Source organism: Mya arenaria, chromosome 14, assembly GCF_026914265.1.
Source record: "Mya arenaria isolate MELC-2E11 chromosome 14, ASM2691426v1".
NCBI lineage: Eukaryota > Metazoa > Mollusca > Bivalvia > Myida > Myidae > Mya > Mya arenaria.
In genome coordinates, this window is record NC_069135.1 from 49,572,898 (window position 1) to 49,597,659 (window position 24,762).

The 24,762-nt window shown below is 36.4% G+C and overlaps 1 protein-coding gene across 7 annotated transcripts in view; it reads left to right on the plus strand.

The window, feature by feature from the left end:
- LOC128218453 (E3 ubiquitin-protein ligase HUWE1-like) overlaps positions 1-24,762 on the plus strand; it is a 98,046-nt gene that overhangs the window by 9,422 nt on the left and 63,862 nt on the right. For 6 of the 7 annotated variants that reach the window (XM_052926121.1, XM_052926124.1, XM_052926122.1 and 3 more), the window contains exons 9-27: positions 1,244-1,343; positions 1,828-1,928; positions 2,174-2,235; positions 2,531-2,619; positions 4,613-4,693; positions 5,541-5,626; positions 6,817-6,918; positions 7,478-7,769; positions 8,087-8,188; positions 9,474-9,554; positions 11,362-11,468; positions 11,917-12,094; positions 12,456-12,547; positions 14,755-14,996; positions 16,554-16,626; positions 19,095-19,271; positions 19,868-20,113; positions 20,391-21,022; positions 24,621-24,743. In XM_052926121.1, the coding sequence (XP_052782081.1) occupies positions 1,244-1,343; positions 1,828-1,928; positions 2,174-2,235; positions 2,531-2,619; positions 4,613-4,693; positions 5,541-5,626; positions 6,817-6,918; positions 7,478-7,769; positions 8,087-8,188; positions 9,474-9,554; positions 11,362-11,468; positions 11,917-12,094; positions 12,456-12,547; positions 14,755-14,996; positions 16,554-16,626; positions 19,095-19,271; positions 19,868-20,113; positions 20,391-21,022; positions 24,621-24,743 (2,966 nt within the window). The remainder of the gene's footprint in view (positions 1-1,243; positions 1,344-1,827; positions 1,929-2,173; positions 2,236-2,530; positions 2,620-4,612; positions 4,694-5,540; positions 5,627-6,816; positions 6,919-7,477; positions 7,770-8,086; positions 8,189-9,473; positions 9,555-11,361; positions 11,469-11,916; positions 12,095-12,455; positions 12,548-14,754; positions 14,997-16,553; positions 16,627-19,094; positions 19,272-19,867; positions 20,114-20,390; positions 21,023-24,620; positions 24,744-24,762) is intronic. The other variant, XM_052926125.1, reaches the window with a different exon arrangement.

The following is a 24,762-nucleotide window of genomic DNA, read 5'->3' on the forward strand; positions in this document are numbered from 1 at the left end:
GTTGTAATTGCTACTGCCTGTATTTTAACAACCCTGGACTGTTGTTTCCAAGTCCTTATGTTGTAATTGCTACTGCCTGTATTTTAACAACCCTGGACCGTGTTTCCAAGTCCATATGTTGTAATTGCTACTGCCTGTATTTTAACAACCCTGGACTGTTGTTTCCAAGTCCATATGTTGTAATTGCTACTGCCTGTATTTTAACAACCCTGGACCGTGTTTCCAAGTCCATATGTTGTAATTGCTACTGCCTGTATTTTAACAACCCTGGACTGTTGTTTCCAAGTCCATATGTTGTAATTGCTACTGCCTGTATTTTAACAACCCTGGACCGTGTTTCCAAGTCCATATGTTGTAATTGCTACTGCCTGTATTTTAACAACCCTGGACTGTGTTTCCAAGTCCATATGTTGTAATTGCTACTGCCTGTATTTTAACAACCCTGGACTGTTGTTTCCAAGTCCTTATGTTGTAATTGCTACTGCCTGTATTTTAACAACCCTGGACCGTGTTTCCAAGTCCTTATGTTGTAATTGCTACTGCCTGTATTTTAACAACCCTGGACCGTGTTTCCAAGTCCATATGTTGTAATTGCTACTGCCTGTATTTTAACAACCCTGGACTGTTGTTTCCAAGTCCTTATGTTGTAATTGCTACTGCCTGTATTTTAACAACCCTGGACTGTTGTTTCCAAGTCCATATGTTGTAATTGCTACTGCCTGTATTTTAACAACCCTGGACTGTTGTTTCCAAGTCCTTATGTTGTAATTGCTACTGCCTGTATTTTAACAACCCTGGACTGTTGTTTCCAAGTCCATATGTTGTAATTGCTACTGCCTGTATTTTAACAACCCTGGACTGTTGTTTCCAAGTCCATATGTTGTAATTGCTACTGCCTGTATTTTAACAACCCTGGACTGTTGTTTCCAAGTCCATATGTTGTAATTGCTACTGCCTGTATTTTAACAACCCTGGACTGTTGTTTCCAAGTCCATATGTTGTAATTGCTACTGCCTGTATTTTAACAACCCTGGACTGTTGTTTCCAAGTCCATATGTTGTAATTGCTACTGCCTGTATTTTAACAACCCTGGACTGTGTTTCCAAGTCCATATGTTGTAATTGCTACTGCCTGTATTTTAACAACCCTGGACTGTTGTTTCCAAGTCCGTATGTTGTAATTTTGATTAGAAGGAATCGTTGGCTGAATGAAAATTACTCTAGATTTATTGTCATGTTTTCAGACCCTGTTGTATACACACATTAGACTGGCACACCTGTTTTCACGCTATGAGACCAGAATTCAGTGTGTACAAGCCAGGCTCCAGTCTATTGCCATACTAGGTAAGAATTTTGTTAAGTCTCTCCAAATATTTCCATGATAGTTTATTGAGAAAATTATTACCATAGTTACAAGATTGAACATTGTCAAGGTTCAAAAGTTAAATCAGTGTTAAGGGTTTATTCAGTGTTTAAGGCATAAAACTCCTATGCTCATTTTAAAGGGTAAAATTGTCTTACTCTTCTAGATAAGGTGCTCGGTGTTCTCAATAAGAACCGGCTGCTGGCTAAAATAGGCATTTCAAATGTCAGTTGGATGGGTTCATATTTGCAAAATAAGTGAATTTTAAGTGGAGTGAGTAGTAGCTGGTCGTTTCCTTTACTAATTGGGATGGTTCATCTTAATCTTTTTGAGAACCCTATGTGCTCTTAACATAATCTTCCGATCCTAGCATTTATAGATCAAGTTTTCCTGGCGAAAAGTGTTCCGAGCAGATCTGTCATCACCTGTGACCTCATTTTAAAAATATTTCTTCATGTGTTTTAGTGTACTCCAATGCCATACAAGACAACATCAACTCACTGCTCTATCCTGGCTTTATTGAGGAACTGGTGGACATTGTGGAGCTCAAGACTAACGAAATTGTAGTATGTCAGATATTTATCATTATTATAAATGCTGGTTTTGGAATACATATATGTGGTGAATATTGTAGCAATACTTACCAATTATATAAGGCAACAATGTTTTCTTGTTTAACTCCAGTTTGATGTATTAAGATGCGTTTTCTTAAGTTCCGGCCAAACTCTGAGATGATTTGATTTGACTAGTAACTCAGTTGAATTGTTGTGCCCATACTTCTAGGATTACAAGTTTTGTTTTGTATTTGAAGGACATCAAGAGTGCTGCTCTGAGAACACTGACCTCCATCATCCATCTCGAGAGAAACCCAAAGTAAGTCCAGGTCGTCTATGAAGGGAAGTGGGGGCCCAAATTCAGCCCCATTACCCAAGTATTTAGTAAAGAAAAACAATTGCGAATTAACTCTGTGTGTCTACTGTATATTTGATTTACAGTCACTTCAGAAAAAATAACTGATATCCTCCATTTAACACTGTATAATATATTCATGCATAACAGTCAGGATCAGGTAAATTTTGTGGGACAATATGTTGCGATATTAACACCATCAATGGCCTATGACTGTAGAAATGTAATTTTCGTAATACACATCTCCTGCCCATTGCAGATTGAGCAACATAGTGGACGCGACTGGTGCTGCCTCCTACCATGGGTTTCTGCCGACCCTGGTCAGAAATTGCATACAGCATATGACCGGTGAGATTTTAATAAATCAGTGGGTGAAAGCGAATCTTTCTTTTTTTACATGGTATTAAATTAAGATGCAGATAGACCCTCCTCCGCTTCTATCCTTCATGTTCCTTTAGTCATTGCCTAGACAATTGGGTGTCAAATATGAATATGTGAATCAGTCAAATTGAATATAAGTGTAGCTGTCTTTTTTGAAAATTGTTGATATCTTGTTTCATGTCTGAAGAAAAAGTAAAGATAATGTGGTCAACTTCGTTGTAGTCGCGCAAAACCCTGGTGATAACCCATTAACTGTGCGAGATATTTAAAACTTAAATCACAGTCAACAGGTTTCATTTTCCCTTAAGGCCTAAAAAAAAAATACATTTGGTTCGGGTTACCCGACCTACCTACGGAATAGGCGCCGACCCTACCATTTTTATAGTCAGTTTGAAAAAAAAATGAAAAACTAAAAAAAAAAAAAAAACTAAAAAAAAATAAAAAAAAATCCACTTTTTTTTTTTAATTGCTTTTCAATATGTAGTTAAAACCTTAAATGCTTATACAGAAGATAACTTTAACACCATTCTCCAATGATGAAAATGATTTTCTTATATAAAGCCTAATAAAAAATAAAAATAAAAAAGAGCCTACCTAACCTACCTATTTTTGAAGAGGATGTAACCCTAACCAAACAATTATTTTTTCTAGGCCTAAGGATAAAGAATTAAAAATATTTATTTTTAACTCCATTCCAAAAACAAAGCTACTCTCCTTAGAAGTCTTCAAACTATCTCTCCTTTAGCACAGAGAATGTATTGAAAACTGATTAACCATCAGTGATTATTTTATTTATTTAGTATAAAATTTTGATTTTATTTAGGAAAATGATGAATTTGAAATATTTGACAGGATCAATACAATAAATCTTAAAAGAGAAAATAAAAAAAGTCACAAATTTCAATCAATATGTAAGAAAATAACACACACACATGTTGCCAGAGGCAATATGCACATGAAGCAACTATGGTGTAATTTTCAACTATATGAGTTGAAATTGAATTTTAGTTTATTTTTATGTATCCCATAAGTTAACTTTATAAGGCCCTTTAATAAAGGATAGAGGTTGGACAATAACATCATTTAGGATAAATTTGTGCATTCATTTGTACGGGCTGGCTTGAATCTAGATCACTCTGACAGGGCAGAATGCAAAATGAATAAAGCCGAAGGGCAACATAACAATACATCTTGTTGTTGATGTTACTTTTTGACTTTAACATTTAATGAAGTATTACGAAGTCTGACCATTAACTTGCTGTTGACTAAACTTAAGCTGGCATTCATGTGTACGGGCTGGCTTGAATCTAGGTCACTCTGACAGGGCAGAATGCAATATTAACAAAGTCGAAGGGCAACGTAACAATACATCTTGTTGTTGATGTTACTTTTTGACTTTGACATTAAAACTCAGAACATAAAATGAAGTTATCTTTCGATTCTAAGGGTTATTAACTTAATCTAGCATTCATGTGTACGGGCTGGCTTGAATCTTGGTCACTCTGACAGGGCAGAATGCAAGAGTAATAAAGTTGAAAAAGAGAAATACATCTCATTGTTGATGTTACTTTTTTACTTAGACATTGAAATAAAATATAATGAAGTAATATTATTAATTTGTTGTTCACAAAAGGTGTGGTAGCATATTTGTGTACAGGCTGGTTAGAAAGAGGGTTATAAAGGAATAAGAGCTGACAGGCCATGCAAAAATTCATCTTGTAGTTGATTTTACTTTTTGTATTTAAAAATTTTGAACCAATCATTAAATTAATCTTGTTCGAATGTCATGTCAACATGGAGTACTGTGCAATAAAAAATTGAATAAATGGCTTTGTTTCTAACTCGTTCGATAAAGTGCCTATAACGCTAAAACAGTGTGTTCAAAATAATAACATTAGTATACATTTACCTAGTGTTGATAACAAAATGTACCATGAACCAGTTTTTCCAATCCCTTCAGATGCCGATATGAAGGCGTTCCCGCTGTCGTACGCCACAGCCTTGTTCTCCTTCCTGTATCATCTAGCCAGCTATGAAAGTGGTAAGTTAATCAGTGGTCGAAGCAAACCCTGCACTGGTTAAATGCTTTGAGGCATGCTCAATATATGGATTTCATAGCAGGGCTCGTTGAAATTTTTTGATTACATGCACTAGTATAAGAATTTGTTTTTTTTCCAATCAAGTCTTATTTCAATGACCAAGTTTACCTAATATTTGAATTGTTTTCGGGTTATATTGTTTAATTGAAAAGTAAGTTGGATGATCTGGCAGAATAGCCGTGTGGATGAACTCCACACAGCAGTTACTTCCCTTCGTTGTACAGTATCATATCACATGATCATAATCAAAATCATGCGACTGCGTTCAAAATCTTGCACAGAATATTTATTTCAAATTAAATTTAGCTTTTAGATGAAACTTGCAAATGCTTAAATATTTTAGCTAAACAATACGGCAATAAGATAAATAAAATAAAGTCCTTAAAATTGAATAGCAGGAATCAAGCTATTTCTGTTTGTGTTGACAGAGATCTTCTCATTTTGTCAAGAGATATCACTTTATAGGGTTCATAAGAGATTGTGATATACGCAACATAAAATTGCCTGCAATGTACCATTCTTTTCCAGACTTGGAAGCAGTTTATATGGTCATATTAAACATAAGTTTTTGATCTTAGATGTCACTTCAAAAGTCCTTAATTTGAATGTCAACAATTAAATATATTGGACTTGGTGTTTTTATTTATTACTAAGTGAAGTTCAATGCACACAAATATATAGCAAAATTATAAAAATGTGTCACGAAGATGATCTCAGTTTTTGACTAAGAACAACCCAGATGGTTATTGAAACTGGCATATGTATGACCCTTTCAATTTGTGTACACAGGTGTGGAGGCCCTTGTGTCCTGTGGGATGATGGAATCTCTACTGAAGGTCATCAACTGGTTTGGGGTGGGACATGACCATATCACGGTATTTATAATCTTTATAATGTCTAAATAGCAAATAGCTGGTCAGAAGTGTTCAAAGTTTCTGATAAAAGGATTAAACTCTTTAGTCACAGGAGTAAAGCACATAAAAATGAATAATTTCTTGTAATTGCAGTTGTTATGCCCCCACAAAGTGGCGGCATATAGGGTTGCCCTTGTCCGTACGTACGTCCGTACGTACGTACGTACGTCCCGAAGATTGTTTCCGATCTAATTCTTGAAAACCGTTTGTCCAATCCTCACCAAACTTTAAACACATGTTTGTGACCATAATATCTTGATCAAGTTCGATAGTCATGGAAATCGCTTTAGTCATTTAGGAGTTACGGCCCTTTTTTGCCAAAAATACTTCAAAAATATATGTTTCCAATCTAATTCTTGAAAAGTATGTGTCCAATCCTCACCAAACTTTACATACATGATTGTGACCATAATATCTTGATCAAGTTCGATAGCCATGGAAATCGCTTTTGTCATTTAGGAGTTACGGCCCTTTATTTGCAAAAAAAGACTTGAAAAATACGTCCCGAAGATTGTTTCCGATCTAATTCTTGAAAACTGTTTGTCCAATCCTCACCAAACTTTAAACACATGTTTGTGACCATAATATCTTGATCAAGTTCGATAGTCATGGAAATCGCTTTAGTCATTTAGGAGTTACGGCCCTTTTTTGCCAAAAATACTTCAAAAATCATTATGGCTTATTTTCTGTGACAAAAAACCGAAGTGGGGGCATCCGTGTCCTATGGACACATTTCTAGTTTTATAGATGTTTTGTTCATAATTTGTGATTGTTTATCTAGCAGTTAAAGACGGATTCCAGTTTGGAATTTAAGTTTAGTTGACAGTCTTAAACTACAAGTTCTTGTATGTCACAACTAGTGTTCAGGGGTTCTAATGTTCAGGAGTGAGAGCCTTTAAGTGCAGTCTATTGTACAGTTTTAAATATTGTTTTTTTGCACGGACATTTGCATCAAAAACAGTAGGAAGTACCTTGAAATGAATCTAGATGACTTTGGAAACCATTTCAAAATGGTTCCATGCCCATGTACCCTGCTTTGGGCTTGATTCCCTCATACTCACACAAACCCATGGCTATTACTCCAAATTGACAGTTATCAGCTGATCGATCCCCTGTAGTATTGTATTGATGTGTTGTAACATCCCTTGCAGTTTGCGACGCGTGCGGTGCGAGTTGTCGACCTGATAACAAACCTGGACATGGTCACCTTCCAAACACAGGGTGGCCTACAGTCCTTTATAAACAGACTTGAGGTATGTATGGTGAACATGCAATGTTTCTTTGGTAGTGTGTATGTGTACAGTAGGTGAGGTCAAGGAAGCTAATCATGTCTTTGCTAGACAAAGAAGCTTATTTATTTGTCTTATGGCTGTGCCACTTAAGTAACAGGCCAGAGTTTCTTAAAAAATCTTAACCTCAATAAGTGAGTATCTTATTTCATTGAGCCAAATCACATGAACTTCATTTTACAACATGATGAAAAATGTTCATCATGATTATCATAAAGATGATTTCCTTTTAAAGTCTCTAAACTCTGAAATTGAATTATACTAAAACAAATATATCCTGCTTTAAGGGCTATTCCAGTAAAAAATATAACCCACGGTGGGAAGGCAATTATTTAAATAGTATATAGGTGGGTGTCTTTTTTTGCTAATTTGGACCCCGCAAGGGTAAATTTGCTTCAGTAGTTGGTTGACATAATTTAAAAGTGCCTTTCCCCGGGGAGTTATATGTTTAAATGGAATAACCCTTAGGATGATCCTTTGTATAGGGGACTTGTTATTTACTGATGTGTTATTTCTTTTCCAGCATGAGGTGTCGATATGTCGAGCTGAGCAGCCATTTGAAATCCGTCCACCGCGTAGTGACTCCATTCTCGATTCACAACCGGAGTCACCTCCCCTTGCTATGGAAACAGACACGCCCCATGATGACCATGTCAGTGAGGACACGCCAACCCATACTGACTCCTCCCCCGAGTCAGCCTCTGGGGCTGGGGCGACCGCTATGGAGGTAAACCCTGATAGGCCTTCAACATCAACGGGAATCATGCATGATCCAGATCTGCCCCCGCTACCAGACTACTCTGCTGCTAAAACTGGTATGTTAGTGAGGAATGTGAAAATATTGATATGTTATATAAGTAAAAACTGTGAAGTCAAACAGCTATTTGTGTATTTATTATAAAGAAAATATTGATGGAAATGTGCTTATTTAGAAAGTTGTCTCAAACAAGGCCACAAACATGTTAAGTGGATAATGCTTGGAAGTTTTTTTTAATTCAAATATTTTTTACAAAGATATGTTGGTATTGAATAGCACTCTATATATACATACATCCTGAAATAATTGTTGGAAGAAACTTGGGAGTAAATAAAATTTCAATCTGTAAACTCATGATTTCTTCCCCTGCTCTAGGCCGTCAGTGTTTTCCCCAGCGAGCAGCACTGCTGAAGTCCATGCTCAACTTCCTCAAGAAAGCTATACCAGAGCCAGCCTTCTCTGACAGCATGAGGCATTGTGAGTTACCTTTCCTTTGTTACACTTTTGGTGTTAATATTCTTTATTCATGAAACTATATTGTAGATTAATAAATTTTTCCTGTATGTTCTATTTCCAAAAGATTCTTTTAGAAGTTTGTAGTTTTGTGAATAAAGAATGTGTACAATTCAGTTTTGCTAGCATTCATGTGTACGGGCTGGCTTGAATCTAGGTCACTCTGACAGGGCAGAATGCAATATTAATAAAGTCGAAGGGCAACGTAACAATACATCTTGTTGTTGATGTTACTTTTTGACTTTGACACTAAAACTCAAAATCAAGGAGATCCTATTGTCTTTGAAGTTAGCTAGCATTCATGTGTACGGGCTGGCTTGAATCTAGGTCACTCTGACAGGGCAGAATGCAATATTAATAAAGTCGAAGGGCAACTTAACAATACATCTTGTTGTTGATGTTACTTTTTGACTTTGACACTAAAAATCAGAATTGAGGCGGTGTTATTGTCTTTGAAATTTGGCTAGCATTCATGTGTACGGGCTGCCTTGAATCTAGGTCACTCTGACAGGGCAGAATGCAATATTGATAAAGGTGAAGGACAATGCAACAATGCATCTTGTTGTTGATGTTACTTTTTTGCTTTGACATTAAAACTCAGAATCATGGAGGTCCTATTGCCTTTGAGGTTAGCTAGCATTCATGTGTATGGGCTGGCTTGAATCTAGATCACTCTGACAGGGCAGAATGCAATATTGATATAGTTGAAGGGCAACGTAACAATACATCTTAATGTTTATGTTACTTTTTGACTTTGACACTTAAAATCAGAATCGAGGTGATCTTATTGTCTTTGAACTATGGCTGGCATTCATGTTTATCGGCTGGCCTGAATCTAGGCCACTCTGACAGGGCAGAATGCAAAATCAATAAAGTCGAAGGACAATGCAACAATTAATCTTGTTGTTGATATTACTTTTTGAGTGAAACCTTTTCATGAACAGCTTTAAAAAGACACAGTTAGTTGTAATACCTTCCAAATGCATTAATGTGTAAGGGCAGGCTTAAACATAGTTCACTCTGACAGGGCAGAATGCAAAACATTTGACTTTTTTTTTTTTATTGCTTTTTGGGCCGCTCAAATTCTAGATACATGTTATATAAAGTAGTGCTTGTTGATTTTTGATGCCAAACACTAGGGTAGGAATTCTGGCTGATTCATTCGTATTTCTTATTACAAAGACTGCTCTTATGCTGTTGTATATAAATAGAAAGATAAGCCCTTCAGTTGAATGTGTTATGATTTCAGTGATGGATGGATCATTACCAAAGTCCCTGAAGCACATCATCAGCAATGCTGAATACTACGGGCCTTCACTCTTTCTGCTAGGTAAGCACTTAAATACATTTATAGTGAGTTTGTAGTTCATTATACCCCCACAAACAAAGTTTGAGGGGGTATATAGGAGTGAGCTTGTTGGTCGGTCGGTCGGTCTGTCTGTCGGTCGGTCGGTCGGTCTGTCGGTTTTCATGGTTTCCGGACGATAACTCATGAAAGGCTAGACAGATTTGAACAATTTGTGGTACACAGGTGTAACATCAGAAGATACAGGTCAAGTTCAATATTGGGGCTGGTGGGGCCAAGGTCAAGGTCACTGTTACTAAAAATAGAAAAACGGTTTCCGGACGATAACTCATGAAAGGCTTGACAGATTTGAACAATTTTTTGTACACAGGTGTAACATCAGAAGATACAGGTCAAGTTCGATATTGGGGCTGGTGGGGCCAAGGTCACTGTTACTAAAAATAGAAAAACGGTTTCTGGACGATAACTCATGAAAGGCTAGACAGATTTGAACAATTTTTGGTACACAGGTGTAACATCAGAAGATACAGGTCAAGTTCGATATTGGGGCTGGTTGGGTCAAGGTCACTGTTACTAAAAATAGAAAAACGTTTTCTGGACGATAACTCATGAAAGGCTAGACAGATTTGAACAATTTTTGGTACACAGGTGTAACATCAGAAGATGCAGTTTGGTACACAGGTGTAACATCAGAATATATAGGTCAAGTTCGATATTGGGGCTGTTGGGGCCAAGGTCAAGGTCACTGTTACTAAAAATAGAAAAACGGTTTCTGGACGATAACTCATGAAAGGCTTGACAGATTTGAAAAAATTTTGGTACACAGGTGTAACATCAGAAGATACAGATCAAGTTCAATATTGGGGCTGGTGGGGCCAAGGTCAAGGTCACTGTTACTAAAAATAGGAAAACGGTTTCCGGACGATAAATCATGAAAGGCTTGACAGATTTGAACAATTTTTGGTACACAGGTGTAACATCAGAAGATACAGGTCAAGTTCGATATTGGGGCTGGTGGGGCCAAGGTCAAGGTCACTGTTACTAAAAATAGAAAAACGGTTTCTGGATGATAACTCATGAAAGGCTTGACAGATTTGAACAATTTTTGGTACACAGGTGTAACATCAGAAGATACAGGTCAAGTTCGATATTGGGGCTGGTGGGGTCAAGGTCACTGTTACTAAAAGTAGAAAAACAGTTTCCGAACGATAACTCATGAAAGGCTAGTTTTTCTTGTCAGCAGTGTAACTTCTAAATTACTCAACAGATTTAAATAAAACAATACATGCATGATAAAAGAAGATGCAGTGTGCAGTAACCTTGGAGTTATGGCCTCTTTTCAAAGGAATGGTTTGCCATTCCTGTGTCCAGGCGGCATTTGGGGGTATTCGTCACTCCTGTGACAGCTCTAGTTAGTTCAGTTCATATTACCATCCCTTGCTATTAAATTTTGTGCTGGGCATGGGGTGAAAGACCTTTTCGTCAGAGATTACAAAAGGTTCACTAAGTTGAAAATATTCACTAAGATGATGTATTCATAAATACTCTCTACTTTTTATCAGATTTATTTATAAATGCATACATTGTTTAGACCATTTTCTTGCTTATTGTTATATTTTTGGTGTACGAACATTGTAAGTTTTCTTAAAATTCAACTTAGAAAAAAGGCAATTTTCAACTAAGTTGAAACTTGTCACTAAGATTCTTTATGAATGATTTATCCAAAAAAATATTAGAAAAAAACAAACTCAAACAGACCTTCATCTAAACTCATCATATCAATATTTCTGTGAGAAGTGCTGAAGATAGTAATGGTACATTTTCCTTCCAGCAACGGATGTCGTGACAGTATACGTGTTCCAGGAGCCATCGCTGCTCTCCTCCCTACAAGATAATGGCCTTACTGACGTTGTGTTACATGCTCTTCTTATCAAAGATGTAAGTCAAAGGTGAAGCAGTCATCAAAGTTAAGATTTTCTAAACATGTTTGAATACTAAGTCTGTATAATAATGTGACCCTCTAGCCAAAAAAATATGTTTGACAAAATTCAGGCTTGATCGGGCGTACAGACTTGTGGTTATTTCGATCACTGGCAGACAGTGGATAACTGTTAACATCTCTTACAATCTTGACAAATGAGAAGGTGAAGCAAAACATCCATTCATGTCATGTTAGTTGTTAAATGAAAATGCTTTATTGAATAAATTCAAATTCATCTCTCCCAGGTTCACGTACATGTGAAGTATTGGCTTCCCTCGCAAGTGCATTAATTGTCCTTTGCCTCAACACCAATTGTTTATAATGTTCACTTATTGCCCAAATTTACCCGAATAATTATAAATTTGCCCATACATTGTTAGATGTTATGAATTTTGCCTGTTCCAGGTTCCAGCTACAAGGGAAGTATTGGCATCCCTACCGAATGTGTTCAGTGCCCTGTGCCTCAATGCACGAGGTCTCGAGTCGTTTGTCAAGTGTCAGCCATTCGAGCGACTCTTCAAGGTGTTGCTTTCCCCGGATTACCTGCCCGCCATGAGGAGACGAAGATCTGCTGACCCATTTGGTAAGTTAAGGACTAAAAACAAAATGAGTAAAAACATGTATTTTCACGACAACTGAACACTTTCGAATGTATAAATGAATGTAAAAGAAAAAATTGGCGGAAATTAACCGAACGCAAAAAAGACAAGAGGAAGGAAGAAAAACAACTAGACGGTTGAATTGAAAATCTGGGTTTGTGCATGCAAATGTTGCTGATCTTACATGTACGTTTTATTAACCAGAAAACAACATCATTAAGTATCACTACATTTTATGAAAAAAAAGTTGAGACAAGAACATTTATTTAGTTCGCTATCTTCAGAAATACAATATTTTGTAAGTGACAAATGCATTCATGTGTACAATATTTCGGCCTGTTTCAGGCGACACAGCAAGCAATCTGGGCAATGCCATGGACGATTTAATGAGGCACCAGCCTTCACTCCGCATTGCTGCCACCAAGGGGATCATCAGGGTGAGTTACCATTTCTGTCTTGTACTAACATGTTTAAGGTCATGACCCTCACTTTACTTTAGGTGAAAGTGGCTGTAGCCTTTGATGGGGGAATTTGGAACAAATAGGGGGGATTTTTGAAGAAATAGGGGGGATTTTTAAACAAATAGGGGGGATTTTCAAAAATAAATTTTCACTAAAATCATCATGGTTTTCTGGTTTACCATTTATCAAAATTTGTCCTTAACTTTTAAATACACATATATCTTAATGCTTCATTGAGCTGATTGTTCCAAATTTTGTCCAAGTTAACAACATATTTATTGACATCATTGTTAATTTCAAAACATGAAATATTTTATGATGTGCTGATAGATTTTGATAAAAAGGTACAGTTAAACACTTTTCTCAAATCTTGTTAGATATACTGCAGATTACAAGTGTATCCATTAAACATTAGAGCTGTCAAGATTTGAAAGTAAACAATGATGACGTTAACAAAGTTGTTAACTTACAAAAGTTCAATCAGCCCATTGTATGATCATCAAGGTTATGAATATTTTGAGATAGTCATGCTATGGAGATTTTTTTTTTGAGGACTGAAACCCATATTTGGATCTGAAAGTAGTAGATTTAGGTTGCTGATTGTGTAAATCCTTCTTCACCAATTTTCAATATGGAAGTCTGATTACATTTTTCTCACTCCGTGTTTACTTGCATTTTCATAGCATGTTTTCCTCTTAATAATGCATTCATGTGTACGGGCTGGCTTGAATCTAGGTCACTCTGACAGGGCAGAATGCAAGATTAATAAAGTCGAAGGGCAACGAAACAATACATCTTGTTGTTGATGTTACTTTTTGACTTTGACATTAAATTTAAAAGAAGTCTTTATTTTGATCATTATACCGATGAACTTAGCTAGCATTCATGTGTACGGGCTGGCTTGAATCTAGGTCACTCTGACAGGGCAGAATGCAAGATTAATAAAGTCGAAGGGCAACAAAACAATACATCTTGTTGTTTATGTGACTTTTTGACTTTGACATTAAATGTAAAAGAAAGTTTAATTTTGATCATAATGTCAATGAAGTTAGCTAGCATTCATGTGTACGGGCTGGCTTGAATCTAGGTCACTCTGACAGGGCAGAATGCAAGATTAATAAAGTCGAAGGGCAACGTAACAATACATCTTGTTGTTAATGTTACTTTTTGACTTTGACATTAAATTTCAGTATTAAAAGAAAGTTTAATTTTGATCATTATGTCAATGAAGTTAGCTAGCATTCATGTGTACGGGCTGGCTTGAATCTAGGTCACTCTGACAGGGCAGAATGCAAGATTAATAAAGTCGAAGGGCAACAAAACAATACATCTTGTTGTTTATGTTACTTTTTGACTTTGACATTAAATGTAAAAGAAAGTTTAATTTTGATCATTATGTCAATGAAGTTAGCTAGCATTCATGTGTACGGGCTGGCTTGAATCTAGGTCACTCTGACAGGGCAGAATGCAAGATTAATAAAGTCTAAGGGCAACGTAACAATACATCTTGTTGTTAATGTTACTTTTTGACTTTGACATTAAATTTAAGTATTAAAAGAAAGTTTTATTTTGATCATTATGTCAATGAACTTAGCTAGCATTCATGTGTACGGGCTGGCTTGAATCTAGGTCACTCTGACAGGGCAGACTGCAAAAGTAACAAAGTTGAAGGGCAACGGAACAATACATCTTGTTGTTTATGTTACTTCTTGATTTTGACATTCAAGTAATTAATAAGGAAATCTTATCATCAGGTGACTATTACCTAGAATAGTTGGCTTAGCTCATGTGTACAGTTGGCTGAAACCAAGGTCTCTCTTCATTGTGTCAAAAATTGCTCTGAAAGCAAAGTCAATGAAGTGAGAGAGGAGTTTTATTTGATAAGCTATTTATGATATGTTAGCCATTCAACTTTTATTAATGTTTGTTCATATGTGTGCCGAAATAAATCTTATCTTGAGGGTGAGAGTTGTCTTGTAGTTTTCGTGCCCACCCCTCACTCAAGGGGTCATGGGTTCAATCCAGACCAGGGAAACCTTTAAATGGCCTATCAAAAAGAATCTAGTTCTGGTTTTTGCCAAGGAAATGGACTCCTTGAATTATTCATGGAAGCATTCAACTATTTTCACAACTAAATAAAGTAAATTAGTTAAACTTATGTTTATCTACCTTGTTTCCTTCAGTTGCTTCAAGAAGTGAACCAGATGGGTAGTGACAAGCAGTATGTATGTCAAAAGCCAGCCCCAAAGGCAGACCAGCTGTTAAGCGTGCGGTCGCCCCAGGTGCAGGATGGGGGGTCATCAGATGAGGAGGAGGAGGAAGAGGAGATGACAGGTGCCTCTGCAGCAGGGGGCGTTGCAGGTGTGGTGTCAGCGGAGAGTCAGGAGGGGGCTGGGACCAAACCATTACAATCAGAATCATCACAGTGAGTTGGGTCTTCTGTAAATAGTTGTTATTGTTAACATTTAATTCAATGTTGTTCTTTAATGTTTGACTTTTTTAAGATTACATGAAAGTATGTATAGTTCATTTTGACACTAAGTGTTTCTTTTCTGGAAAGGATTATGCTGGTGAAATAAGCCATTGTAATTTTTTTGTTTTAAAAACTCAATTGATTAGGTTCTAAAACACCAGTGTTCTGTACTTTGACTGTTAAGTTAATGATTTGTATGAATTAAAACTACTGATAATGCATTCATGTGTACGGGCTGGCTTGAATATAGGCCACTCTGACAGGGCAGAATGCAAAATTAATAAAGTTGAAGGGCAACGTAACAATACATCTTGTTGTTTATGTTACTTTTTGACTTTGACATTAAATTTCAGAATTTAAAAGAAAGTTTTATATTGATCATTATGGCAACAAACTTACACTAGCATTCATGTGTACGGGCTGGCTTGAATCTAGGTCACTCTGACAGGCCAGAATGAGAGAGTAAAAGAGATAAAGGGCAAGGTCACAAAATATCTTGTTATAATGTTACTTTTTGACTAAGAATTTGAAAGAAAGTTTTATTTTGAGCATTTTGTCAATGAACTTAACTAGCATTCATGCATACCTTTTGACTTTGACACAAATAAGCACATTTTACCAGATGCTGTACAAAAAAATGGTCACAAATTGCATCTCAATAACATGTATGAGAAGATAATTATACCCCCACAAACGAAGTTTGAGGGGGTATATAGGAGTGAGCTTGTCGGTCGGTCGGTCTGTCGGTTGTCATGGTTTCCGGGCGATATCTCATGAAAGGCTAGACAGATTTGAAAAATTTTTGGTACCCAGGTGTAACATCAGAAGATACTGGTCAAGTTTGATATTGGGGCTGGTGGGGCCAAGGTCAAGGTCACTGTTACTAAAAAAAGTAAAAGGGTTTCCAGACGATAACTCATGAAAGGCTAGACAGATTTGAACAATTTTTGGTACACAGTTGTAACATCAGAAGATACAGATCAAGTTTGATATTGGGGCTGGTGGGGTCAAGGTCACTGTTACTAAAAATAGAAAAATGGTTTCCGGACGATAACTCATGAAAGGCTTGACAGATTTGAAAAAGTTTTGGTACACAGGTGTAACATCAGAAGATACAGGTCAAATTCAATATTGGGGCTGGTGGGGCCATGGTCAAGGTCACTGTTACTAAAAATAGAAAAATGGTTTCTGCTTCATAACTTTAATTGGGTATGAGATATTGTGATGAAACTTGCTGTATAGGCAGCCTCTGTGAAGACAATGCTTGTGATTGAAAATGGGGCCAGTGGAGTAAAGGTTTTTGTGCACTGTTACGAAAATAGAAAATCGGTTTCCGAACAAGAAGATGCAGTGTGCAGTAACCTTGGAGTTATGGCCTCTTTTCAAAGGAATGGTTTGCCATTCCTGTGTCCAGGCGGCATTTTGGGGTATTCGTCACTCCTGTGACAGCTCTAGTTTAATTTGTACATTCCCTAAACGATTTACATTTCTTTTCCTTTCTCTTTCCAGAAGTGGGGCCACAGCCCAGTCGTCAGGTCCAGACAAGCATGCAATACCCCTAATGGACTATGTGCTTAATGTGGTGAGTGGAATATAAAATTGATATTTCTGGGGGTATTTCCAACGAAAGCAAGTCTAGGTATTCTGTCATTGTTGTCATAAGCATGTGAAAAATAAGCCTGGGCAATAACTCATTAATCATTCAAGATAATCTGGTTCACATTTTTTAGAGAAAGTATGCGCAAGAAAGCATAGGCCATAACTCTGGATTGATTTATTGTGGAGTTATTCCCCTCTGTTTGACTAAAGAACAACAGATGAGCATTAGTTTTTGATCTGCGATGCTTGACTTTTCACATTATAATAAATGACATCTCAATGTCAAATTGATGCATTCATGTGTACGGGCGGGCTTGAATCTTGGTCACTCTGACAGGGCAGAATGCAAAAGTAACAAAGTTGAAGGGCAACGTAACAATACATCTTGTTGTTGATGTTACTTTTTAACTTTTGACACTAAAACAAATAAACTTGAATCTTATTGTCATTGAAAATGGGCTAGCATTCATGTGTACGGGCTGGCTTGAATCTTGGTCACTCTGATCGGGCAGAATGCAAGACTACTAAAGTCGAAAGGCAACATAGCAATACATATTATTGTTGATGTTACTTTTTAGATCGACTATTCGAAGAATTAGGAGAGCTATACTACTCACGGTGTCACCCCTTGGTTAAGGTTTTGCATGTTAGCACACATAGGATTATATCTCGGCAACTACTTGAGGTATTGCATTGAGACTTTATACAATGGTACTCAACCATCCAACCTACTTAATTAACCAAGTATGATAACTCTACTTTGCATTTAATGCCAATAATAGGCCTTTATTATTTGACTTAGAAATTCTGGTTAAGGTTTTGTGTGCAAGCACACATAGGTTAATATCTCAGCAACTACTTGAGGTATTGCATTGAGACTTGATACAATGGTACTCAACCATCCAACCTACTCAGTTAACCAAGTTAGATAACTATAGTTTGCATTTAATGCAAATAATAGGCCTTTATTATTTGACTTAGAAATTCTGGTTAAGGTTTCGCGTGCAAGCACACATAGGTTAATATCTCAGCAACTACTTGAGGTATTGCATTGAGACTTGATACAGTGGTTCTCAACCATCCAACCTACTTAATTAACCAAGTTTGATAACTCTACTTTGCATTTAATGCCAATAATAGGCCTTTATTATTTGACTTAGAAATTCTGGTTAAGGTTTTGTGTGCAAGCAAACATAAGATAATATCTCAGCAACTACTTGAGGTATTGCATTGAGACTTGATACAATGGTACTCAACCATCCAACCTACTCAGTTAACCAAGTTAGATAACTCTAGTTTGCATTTAATGCAAATAATAGGCCTTTATTATTTGACTTAGAAATTCTGGTTAAGGTCTTGCATGTTAGCACACATAGGATAATATCTCAGCAACTACTTGATGTATTGCATTGAGACTTTATACAATGGTATTCAACCACCCAACCTAATTGAATAATCAAGTTCAGGGATGTGATTTGTCCCGGGATGCGGAATCCTGCGGATCTTATGGCCCCAGGGACCCCCCCCCCCCCCCCCCCCCCCCCCCCCAAAAAAAAAAAAAGATACAAGTGTGCTTTTGGTTGTTAGAGTTGATATCCCAGTTTACTTCAAATTTAAAGTCTGAAGAGCTTCTAAAAAGCCATTTTTTCATCTAAGGCAGTGTGCTTTTGACCCCCAAAGTGCACCAAGAACCAATGGCCGGAATGGTTTCAGCCTTCCAGCTTCCAGGTCAGTCACATCCCTGAAGTTAGATAACTGTGTTTTGCAAATGATGGCCCTTTATTATTACACTTAAAAATTCTGGTTAAAATTTTGCATTAACCACATTTATGTTAATATCTCCGCACATCATGTATTGCATTGAAATCTAATCTAACACTGATCCATGCATGTTTCGCCAAAACTTTTCAATCATTACACTAAAAAGCGGCGGAATAGTCGAGTGCGCTGTCTCTGTGACAGCTCTTGTTACTTTGACACTAAAACTCAGAATCTCTAATATGTATTTGTGTTTGATTATGGGGTAGCTTTCATGTGTACGGGCTGGCTTGAATCTAGGTAACTCTGACAGGGCAGAATGCAAGACTAATAAAGTGGAAGGGCAACATAGCAATACATATTATTGTTGATGTTACTTTCTGACTTTGACTAAATAAAAGATAATAAATGCACTGCACAAGTGTCCATATAAAGGCTATTTTTAGAATTTAGTTAACTGATTGGAACTATTTGTACTTAGGTGGTTCTCAATATTAGGAAGAAGTATAAGGCACCTTCAATTGATCCTTATGGTAAAAATGATGTTAAAATAAAACCAAAAAAAACATCTTGGTTGTTTATACCTTTGAGTTCTATATTCAATCTCCAGATGAAGTTTTTTGAAGCTAAACTCACTAACAAACCCAACCCTTCATAGTTATTTATACATTAAATTCTACATTCCATCTCCAGATGAAGTTTGTTGAGGCTATACTCAGTAACAACTCTACAGATGACCATTGCCGCGAGTTTGTCGGACAGAACGGCCTACCTGAGCTTATGGAAATCCTTGGACTGCCAAACCTGCCGATAGAATTTCCAGCTTCTCCAGCATGTCAGGCCGTCGCCTCAGTCTGCAAGGCCATATTGGTTAGTCTAGTCCAAGTGTTTATTCTCACCATTTTGTGAGGGATAATCAAATTGTGGAAAAAAAATACTACACTTAATTGTTGAAAAGCCAGTTTTAAAAATAATTGTTTCTGATTATTATCTAGCAATGTCTAATTGTGACTTCAGTTCTGAAATATACTTTTCAGATGGAATTTGCAACAATTTATGTAGAAAATGGTGGGGGGAAATGATGTAGAATATAACTGTTTTCAGATTTGTAAACTTTGTAAAAAAAGTATCTTTTCAGATTTGTAAATGGGGCCTGATATTGGCCCTATGGTAGAGAAAAACACCATTAGTCTAATAGTTTTCATGTTTTTATAATGACAAAGGCCTTCACAAGCTACTGAAAAAAGATATTAAGACATAAAGATCATTTTTTACTGGTATGTTAGATTTATTATTTGTAAAATGTGTCTTATTTTAGTAAGACTGGTCATATTGGGTTAAAAAAAGGATTTACAATTTGGGATAAATTTATTGATATAAAATATTGTAAAAACTTCTTTGATTAAGGAGCAGATTTGTAATCAAGTCAATTAAATGTCAGTAAGTTTTTCCCCATTCTTTCACAGACGTTACTACGAGATCCAAAAGTGCTTGAAGAAGGCCTGAAGAAGCTGAACACTGTGTTAGAAAGCCTTGAACCCCTACACCAGCCTCTAGATCCCCCAGGAGGCTCTGTGTTGTTACGAGAACTCGCCATTGTGGCCCACATACCGGACGCAACCCTTTCACCCTCGGCTACACCGTTGTTACATGCCCTCTCCTCGGCGCATGCGTACATTACAATGTTCGTGCATGTTTGCAAGATGGGGCAGGTGAGAAAGTGATAATGTTGATTTTGTGTGTCTCTAGTTTTGAAGGAAGACAAGCTTATTAATAATTTTAATTTAGAATAATAATAAAGATAATAACAGCATTTGACTTAAAATATGTTAACATTGAAGAGTTTTATGAAAGTCTATATTTCACTCTAAACTACTGTGAGAGTTTATTTTAAAGCAATTCTGTCATCTTAATAATCCGCTTTTTCTCTTTTGTAATACAACTATGTCTTATTTTCAAGCAATTTAATTTGATATTTCATTTCCACAGACTGATATGAGAAATATCTCGGTGAGTCACTGGGGCTCGCCACTGGGTCAGAAAGTGTTGTCTGGCCTCAGTAAGCTGTACACGTCACTCGTATGGGAGAGCACAGTCCTTCTTGCCCTGTGTAGTGAGGATAAATTACCATCTGATACAGACTTTGGTAGAGCTGATATGAACAAACTCCTTCCTAAAGACTTCAAGGTGGAATCTGAGAGTAAGGAGGAGGATCTGTTATCCAGAGCCTCTGTGAGCCCTGGGAGTAATGGTGTTAGCCAGGCGATGGAGTCGCTGTCAACTTCAGATGCCCCAATAAACATGGAGACAGATGATACGACGCCAGGAGAGAAAGAGGGAAAGAAGACAAAGTTGTCTCCTGCGTTGCAAGCTCAAGTGAAGCAGTTGAAGCCCTTGATGACAGTTTCTTCGAGGCTTGGGCGAGCGCTGGCAGAGTTGTTTGGACTTCTGGTGAAGTTGTCTGTTGGTGGACGTCTCCGACAGCGTGGAAATCAAATGCCGCCGACAATGCCGATAGTTCCGAATCCATCAGCTCAAAGCCTGGCCAAGTGGTTGTGTAAACTGTTGACAGATGGGATCAAATGGGAACCTCCTCAGTATTCACCACACCCTAGACTTAGGTATGAGATTTAAGTAAAAATGTGAAGAAAGGGATGAAAAAAGTTTAGGCGACTATAAATTAATTGCTAGATTTTCTTCCACACCCCCTCTGTTTTATTGATGCATATAAAAATGTTGAGCTAGGGTCTGTATTTGCGTATCTGTCCGTTACTGTCAGGGAACAGCGCTTATTCATCCCTAGGATGTTGGTGTATACAGTAATATTCACATGTAGAAAAGGAGAATTGTTAAGATACGTTTGTGATTTGTCTGTATATGGTTCCTTATGCATAAAAAAGAGCATGAACTCATATTTAACTGATCTAAGAAATCTCAATTTAAGAAAAATGAAAAATTGAAATGTCGCCCCAAGAAATTGGATGAGAATCTAGCAATTAATTTATATTAGCCCTATATAAATAATGCTGAAGGTTAAATGATTAGTCGAGAAGATCTTTATACCTAACAGACCTTGATTGCCAGTTTTAGCTCGACTATTCGAAGATATGGAGAGCTATACTACTCACCCAAGCGTCGGCATCGGCATCTCGCCTTGGTTAAGGTTTTGCATGTAAGCAACTTTAAGTCATTATCTCATTAAATACATCATGTATTGCATTGAAACTTTAAATATGTATTCCCAACTATCTAACCTACTAAATAAATGAAGTTAGATAACTCTAGTTTGCAATTAATGGAAATAATAGGCCTTTATTATTGGACTGAGATATTCTGGTTAAGGTTTTGCATGTATGCACACATAGGTTAATTTCTCAGCAACTACTTGATCTATTGCATTAAGACTTCAGACAATGGTACTCAACCATCCAACCTACTTAATTAACCAAGTTAGATAACTCTAGTTTACATTTAATGCAATAAATTGCCCTTTATTATTCGACTTAAAATTCTGGTTAAGGTTTTGCATGTAACCACATTTAAGTCAATATCTCAGCAAATACATCATGTATTTCATTGAAACTTTAGATATGTATTCCCAACTATCTAAACTACTAATTTAATGAAGTTAGATAACACTTTTTGCAATAAAATGCAAATTATGGGCCTTTATTATTTGACTTAAAAATTCTGGTTAAGGTTTTGCATATGTAAGCACACATAGGTTAATATCTCAGCAACTACTTGATGTATTGCATTGAGACTTAGTACAATGGTACTCAACCATCCAACCTACTTAAATAACCAAGTAAGATATCTCTATGTTGCATTTAATTTAAATTATGGACCTTTTTTTATTCGACATTGAAATTCAAATACATCATGTATTGCATTAAAACTTCATACAGAGGCTCCCAACCATTCAACTTTCTTAATTTATCAGGAAAGATAACTCTATCTTGCATATTATATTATTTTTGCCCCTTTTTTATGCGACTTAGAAATTATGATTAAAGTTTTGCATGTTAGCACACATAGGTTAATATCTCAGCAACTACTTCATGTATTGCATTGAGACTTTATACAATGGTACTCAACCACCCAAACTACTTAAATATCCAAGTTAGATAACTGTATTTTGCAAATAATGGCCCTTTATTTTTGGACTTAGAAATTCTGGTTTAAATTTTCCATGTAACCACATTTATGATAATATCTCAGCAAATACATCATGTATTGCATTGAAAACTAATCTAATGTTACAGTGATCCATGTTTCGCCAAAACTTTTCAATCCTTACACTGAAAAGCAGCGGAATAGTCCAGCGCGCTGTCTCGGTAACAGCTCTTGTTAACCTGTTACTTATTTTGTGCTCACTAGTTTGAAAAGTGTGTGAAAATTGTGCTAAATGAAGTACATATACAGGGTTCTCAAAATGAACTGGCCGCCGGCCTATTTGACCGGTTAAAACCAGAAATCGGCCGGTTAGAATTGTTCTAGAAACCATAAGGTTACATTCTTTTCTGACATATTTAATACTTATTATCTATTCTTACTTCGGCGTATGTAAGAGTCTTCAGGTTTTAAATCGTATTGGTAAGAATGCTCCGTAATTCTTGCATGCGCAAGCATGCTTTCCTGTTAGAAGAACACATTGCCGATGTCCAAAAAAAGAATATACCATTATTCACCTTAGAGTTCGGACACTCTAAAAATTCGGACACCGGTAATTATTTTCAAAAATAATAATAATAATATTTTGCGTACCTAATATTGGACACCCAAAGGACATCAATCATTACATTCACAGTTACCAAGTTTCACAGACAAAAGATTATTGATTTTTATCTTAACAATGCCTGGCTAGATTACCTAACCATATACACAACTGTGACAAGTTAATTAGTTAATATCCATCCTAAGCGATTTATTGCCTGTAGAAAAAGAGGAAGTGTGAAATATTTATTGGAGGATTATAGAAACAAGAAGGGCAATCAAGGGATTAGGAAAACAAAGACATGACATTTTGTAATTTTAAAAGTTCTGCCAATAAACTTTGGAACTTGTACCACACTTTATAATATAGACTGTAAGAAGTAATAATCGTACAGTTATACTCATTCAATGATATAGGTTACTAATTAATGTGATGAATTAAAGTTTGAAATGAAATACTAAAGTTACAATCGAAAACACCACTCAGACACATTAATCCTGCATAGCAATGTCCATGCTCTCCTCGTGGGTATAACTGTCAGTTATGTGACGTCACACAATCTGACTGTTTGATCTGAAGCGATAGAATGTGCTTATTCATTTCAATGCATGTATAAAATGGTGTTTAATGGGATTTTAATTAATTTGATGAAGGATTTACACTTATAGGCATAATAAATAAGTTTATGACCATTTATAACTACGGATAAATTAAGAAGTGGTAAAATGCAAACATGAAGAAAAAAGGCAGCTTTAAAATACATGTAGATAAAATTTAAAAATGGTAATTTTCTATGAATTCTGACAGCAAAAAAATAATTATTTAAAGGTGTCCAAACTCTAAGGTGAAATACGGTAGATGACTTTTTTTTTGGCCACAAACAGCCACTTGTAATTATGAATACCGTAATTAAATACCATTGAGTATTTATCCATTTATTATAGACCTGTTGCATAAGTTAGCGTGATATTTCTCTTTTTAGTTTATATATTTGATGGATTCTTATTTTGATTTGTTTGCCGGAAACTTCAGGAAAAGAAAATGGTTTAAAAAATCGGTCTAAAATGTGTTCTTTTTTCTATTTCCAATCCAAAACGGCTTAGTCAGTGATGATGTGGTGACTTGTCAAGGTCTTTCTCTGAATGTATGCTATGTATGACATTTCTGTATATTGTATGTGAACTTATGTACAAAACAGTATTTCTATCGAAATTTTGCACAGTACTCTAAATGGCTCAGAATGCAGGAAATTGCATTCTTGTTTTAAAAAAGACCAGCGGGGGGGGGGGGGGGGATGACCCCCCCTAGAAAGCCTGTTACAAATTCAATTTGGCCTGTTCAACTCAAACATTTTGAGAACCCTGCATATATGTATTTGTCGAAAACCAAGTTTACTTGATTAGAATGTTATAAAAGAGCCATGTGGATAAAAAAAATTATGCTTGTGTGAATCAAAGATCTACATGATGTATAGTAATATAATACTTGTTACTCTCCCTCAGGTTGACATTCCTGGTATGTTCACTGGGGTTCACGTCTGTGATGTTGTTCGACGACAAGAAACAACCCTACCATCTCATGCTTCAGAACTTCATGGAGTGTGATGGACAGACAGCACTCTTTGAGTAAGTCTTGAATCGGTTT